We start from the raw sequence: 5,716 nt of genomic DNA on the forward strand, positions 1-5,716 counted from the left end.
TTTCACACACAACAGTCTCTAGAGTTTACACAGAATTTTGTGAAAAACAAAACACTGAGCAACAGTTAAACTACTGAGCAACAGTTCTGTGGGTGGAAACACCTTCTTGATAAGAGAGGTCAGAGGAAAAGGTCCAGATTGGTTCGAGCTGATAAGATGGATACAGAAACTCAAATAATCACTCTTTACAACCATGGTGAGCAGAAAAGCATCTCAGCATGCACAGAACATCGAACCTTGCTGTGGATGGGCTACAACAGCAGAAGACCACACTGGGTTCCACTCCTGTCAGCCAAGAACAGGAATCTGAGGCTATCATGGGCACAGACTCACTGAAACTGGACAGTTGAAGATTCACCGGTCTTTTTCTAGTCTTCAACTGGTGTTCCTAATAAGGTGGATGGTGAGTGTAAGTTCATTTAGTCACTGACCTTAAAGTTTACAAGAGCAGATTATACTTTGCTCTTGCCCATTTACTTAATTAAAAGATAATTATTTTTCATGTCTAAACTATTGTTGTTTCTATGGATAGTCATGGTAGTTCCTCAAAATTTAGCGACTTGTTTCATTTTTTGCTTGTTCATATGACTTTGCCTCCATCTGTCTCGTGTCCAGCGACCATGGTTCTCCACCACTTCATGTAGAAGATCTATGAAGGTGTACTCATTATCCACTAGCAAGTTGTCATCACTAGGAGATCCTCCAGAAGGGTGTGCACCTGAGCTGGAGTGAGACTGATCCCTCTGTCTGTCTCTCAGCACTTTCCTTCCGTATCTCTCTGCTCTTCTCGGCTGCCTCCCAGATATGGATTGTGTCTGTTCATCCTTTGGAGATTGATTTGTCTTTTTCTTCTTGCTGCTTCTCATCTTCACCTCATTGGCAGCTTCAGAGCTGATCCCTTCACATAGTGGTTTGGTGGTTGGATCCAAAGAATGAACGTGTTCAAGGTCCTTTATTTGTGCTTGCTGTTTGGGAAACCCTGAACAACTGGCTTGTGGGATATTTTCTGGAATAGCTGAAGATATGCCAGAGGGAAACATGCCTATATGATACTCATATTGCGTGACAAAAACGAGCTTAGGAGAAACATTGAGGACCTGCTGGGTTTGAGCCCATTGCTTTTTCCACTGAGCTGCAGTAGGAGGCCAGGACAATGTGCGCCTGATGGGTCTTAAATTCAGCTGTCCTGTGGAAGCCTTAGTGCAAATCTGCTCTGGATTTGGGCTTTGCTTTTCTGGGTCAGCTCCAATAGTGAGGTAAGGCATGTTCTCAACATGTTCTCCCAGAGGCTGGAAGCCATCACCATGCTCCTGAGGGGGTTGGGATCTTGATAAACTGGAGCTCGAATTATATTCATCATCATCAGAATCATATTCTTCCTCACTGGGCACAGAGTCGTCAGTATGCAGAAATCCCTGATCTTTTACATTTCCCTCTAAAGCATGTTCATCCTTTTCTCCACCCTCTAAATTCTGCTCATACTTGACTCCTGGTTTCAAAGTAGTGACAAACTCATCATCTCGTTTCTCAACATGTCTACATTTCTTCTCCATTTCACTTTTTCCCACTTGTTTCTTTTCTTCTTTGCCTTCATACTTGCCTTCTTTTTCCTTCGATTCAGTTCTTCGATTTTTACCATCTAACTTCTCAAGCTCTTGTTCTGTCCATCCAGCATGTACTTCTTGATCCTTCACCATCCACACTCCTGGATCTGCCACTTCAGGGTCTGGACGTCTCCCAGAGGCATCAGTTCTAGAGAGTACCGGCCCTGCTGATTTGGCTCGGCCAGTCATCTCTCTTGTTTGGTATATTCCTGTGCTGTAAATCTGGTAAATTTGTGAATCCAACACTGTCTGGTCCAGCCTTAATAGAAGTCTATTATTTGATTGTTTCCTTTTCTGGTCACAGGAAATGGATTCCACCTTGTTAGAAATTTCTGACGTTGCTCTACAGTGTGCTTGTGCGTGTCTAGCACTTTCTTGTTCTTCTGGAAAAGGTTGGATGGTCACTCGATGTTTTTGCTCTTGTTTTCTGTGGTACAAAACTGACAAAACACAGATAACAAGTACCAGGGCACAAAGTACCACTGGCAGAAGATATTTATTAGATCTTCTGGTATTCTATAGTATAATCTACATGCCTCTAGAGGAGTGATGGGTCGTTTACTGGTAGTAATGAGACACCAGTAGAAAGATGTCAACTGGCAGAAATTTAAGAACCATTTCTGCTGCAGCTGAGATAAATAACAAGGGCAACCCATATTTCCAAACAATACAGCTTATTAAAGTGCTGAATTTTTAATGGAGAACATCCAGCCGTTAATTGTTCTGAGGCATACATGCTACATGATAGGGTAAAGGAACTTCAAGTTTTGTTGTTGCAACCTTGAAATTCAATATGCATTACAATAAGAAAAAAGAGAAAAAAAACAGTGTCTTCTGTCAATTGAGAAACATCCACTTGTGTCCAACAGAAATCATACCTCCACAAAGATGTGTATAAATCTTTGACTACATTGTACAATCTAAGTCTAGAATGTTAGAGCACTTGAATGCAAACATATTATGCATATGTTAAAATTACATACAGCACATGCATGTATTTCTATGCTAATATGGGTATAAATCATGTTCATGTCCCTCCAGTGTTTAGGAAAACCTACCTACTAAGCTGATAATAGTAGACAGGTTAGTGCTTCCTGGTGTGAGGGTTTGGCTGTTTCTGGTTGTAAGGGCTACATCTGTTACAGGGTTCACACACTTGGACACATTCCACACAGGTCTTCCTCGCTGATGAGCCGGGCTCTCACAGAGCACCTCCATCTCATTCTGCAGCAAGGAGGCCTTTTGTAGCTCTGCAGACAACACACACAAATTAGAACTGCAAGTAGAGTGCTGAGGCACAGTTAACTACAGACAATACTAAATGAGATGCATGTTGTAGACTTGCGATATTGGGCATCATAGACACTGTAATCCACATTTATAGATTATACAGTATGTTATTTATATGTCTATGAACAGATATGAAGTTTTAATTCAATTTTGTTTTATTTGTACAGTGCTACCCAAATTAAAAATTAAAATTGTCACAACACAGCTTTCCAGAAATCCAGATGTAGATTTATATTTGGATCCTGAATGAGCAAGCCAGAGGTGACAGTGGCGAGGAAAACCTCCCTGAGACGAAATTAGGAAGAAACTTTGAAAGGAACCTGTGTGTTCTGGGTGACACCAGATAGTAGGATGATAAACTATTATAAATCATTACTCCATAATTGTATACTATAAAGCCAAACAGTACTGTGTGTTGAAAGGATGTTCAGTTTGAGTATATTGTGAATAAGAGTCCAGGAACGAGCACAGGACTGTCTTTATAATTACAGGAACAGTTCTCTTTATATAAATCTACAGTATGCATGTGTCATTATCCACTGAAGCAAGGGTGAGACTTTTGGGAGGTGCAAATCTATTCAGTATCTACGTGTGGAACCATCACAACAGTTTTACAACAAAATATTTCTTAAAAGTATAAAACTAAGTAACTGAATAGCCAGGACTCGTTATGTATCACTTCATTTTTATGTCAGGTGTGATGTCAGCTAATTCATGGTGATAGACCTACCTATATAGCATTAGCTTGATTTAAACTACAGAGCTACATTTATTCTACACAGCATCAAATAACCTAACTTTTATTCAGTTTACAATAAACATGGTTGCAATAGCAAGTTAGTACTTTGAAATATTATGTATGGTTGTGCTTAGAAATCCTGTTTACCTTGACAGTCTCCTCCTGAACTGAATGAAGTGATAATTACAACACTTTGAAAGTGCCATCACTGGGCTTCATTTGTCAAAACTGGGTACAAATGAATTTATTCATAAATCGTTTGGAAGAACAGTTACTGCAACTTGTATACAGTCTACATTGTCATGTATAAATAGTTTAATTAATTTCAACCACACATGAATTTAAAGAACATTTTGTGAAAATTTCATTTATTAAGGACAAAAGAAATGGCACCCTATGACATTAGCAAGATAGATTTAGCACACATGCCCTTTAAGAGGTGCTCTTTCACTGTTCAGTCATCATACTGTTATTTTCAGCTCTCTGTGAGCTTTGCCTTTTATAGAGTTCTGTGGGTGTCACCAGATGCAAATCAGCTGTGCCATGAAGGTACTTGGTAATTTACAGGTGACGGCATTTATCAACATGCACACATGAGTAAGAAGAAATCTGCCATACTGAGACTTTTTTAAAATCTGGCAGGAATTTTAGGTCAGTTTGGACTATAAAACCATTTACATACTACTTTACAAAAAGATTGACAAAGGAGGCAATATGATGAATGTTGATTAACACATATTGCATTACATATTTTCAATTCCTCAGCCAAGCATAATCATTGCTCATTTTGCTCCAGAAAACCTCTTTTCTACCAACCACTTGAGCAAATAAAAAGGTATAAACATTGTCATATTCCTAACTCTCATTTGTAGATAAATTGTTTAACACTTACCTCTTAGATAGAGAGAGAACTCATATACACTGCAGGAGCAGTCCCAGGGGTTTCCGTGCAAAAGGATTTTCGTGTTGTTTAATGGAATGAGGGTGTCCACACTCAAATGTCTTAGCTTATTGTGGGACAGGTCCAGATGTTTCAACCTAATCAGGAAGCGAAAGCTATCTGATGTAATAGTGCGAATTTGGTTCTGGGCCAGGTTCAGGTTTAAGAGTCCCACAAGGCCAGCAAAGGAATTTTCGTTCAAAGCCGTAATGCTATTATTTGTCAAGATTAGGCTCTCTAGTACCTCTTTATGGATAAACCAGTCTGAGGTAATTAGGGAGAGATCATTATTGCGTAAATTGAGCATCATGAGACTTTGGAACTGGGCAAATGCCCCTGGTACTATAGCTGTAATTCCACTTTGTGTCATAGTGAGGCTGGTGACTGAGGACAGATTAGTGTAGTTAAAAACGGTCGTGTTGATCTCACCCATGTTCCTCACAAAAAACACCAGAGAGGACAGGCCAGGAGGATAGCCTAGAAGGATGATACACATTAACAGGTAGAAATATGATTTAAGCCAAGAATCAGATGGCCTTCACTATCTGACTGACATTCTGCATCTTAAATAATCTTTTTTGTTCTGTATAGAAAGATAAAATCACTTACCTGTTGGGATTTGGTTGCAAACATAGTCCTGTGCCTGCACACAGCTCTCAGAACACACAAAGCCCAAACTTTGAAAAATTCCCCAGACCAGGAAAAAAGCTAAACAGAGTATAGGGGGAAAAAACAAAACAAAAAACAAACAAACAAAAAAACAGATCAGTTTGTTTTGGTTTGTCTATTTTACACTACCAAAAAAAATTGCCATGGCTCTACACCTACCTTTCATGTTCCAAAAGTTTACGTCTGCCACACTCTAAGTGACCATCCATCCAGCAAATACCCGAGATCATGAAACCCCCACTGATGATAAACTACCTGTTGCTACGCTACATCTGTGACTGCAGTGGATTGTCAAGGATACAGCAGACATCTCTGAGGCATAAATCAAGGTGTTCCAGTCGGGTAACGCTCCTACACACCGTGTCTGACCCACAGAAACTCCAAAATATAAATATAACCTGAAATGCTCACGAATGATTGCTCATAAAAATCATGAAAAACAAAAGGAAACAATGACAAAATGACATCACATGA

General features: G+C 39.6%; 1 protein-coding gene across 1 annotated transcript; it reads right to left on the reverse strand.

Annotated features, from left to right (window-relative positions):
- Nucleotides 1-545: 545 nt before the first annotated feature.
- On the reverse strand, nucleotides 546-5,567 carry LOC113536953 (uncharacterized). Its single transcript, XM_026931141.3, has 5 exons — nucleotides 5,402-5,567; nucleotides 5,183-5,281; nucleotides 4,526-5,050; nucleotides 2,663-2,854; nucleotides 546-2,086 (listed from the first exon to the last, which is right to left on the reverse strand). The coding sequence occupies exons 1-5, from the start codon at nucleotides 5,406-5,408 to the stop codon at nucleotides 546-548; spliced, it is 2,364 nt and encodes a 787-aa protein (XP_026786942.3). The 5' UTR covers nucleotides 5,409-5,567.
- Nucleotides 5,568-5,716: the final 149 nt, after the last annotated feature.

This window comes from Pangasianodon hypophthalmus, chromosome 24 (assembly GCF_027358585.1).
Source record: "Pangasianodon hypophthalmus isolate fPanHyp1 chromosome 24, fPanHyp1.pri, whole genome shotgun sequence".
Classification (NCBI taxonomy): Eukaryota; Metazoa; Chordata; class Actinopteri; order Siluriformes; family Pangasiidae; genus Pangasianodon; species Pangasianodon hypophthalmus.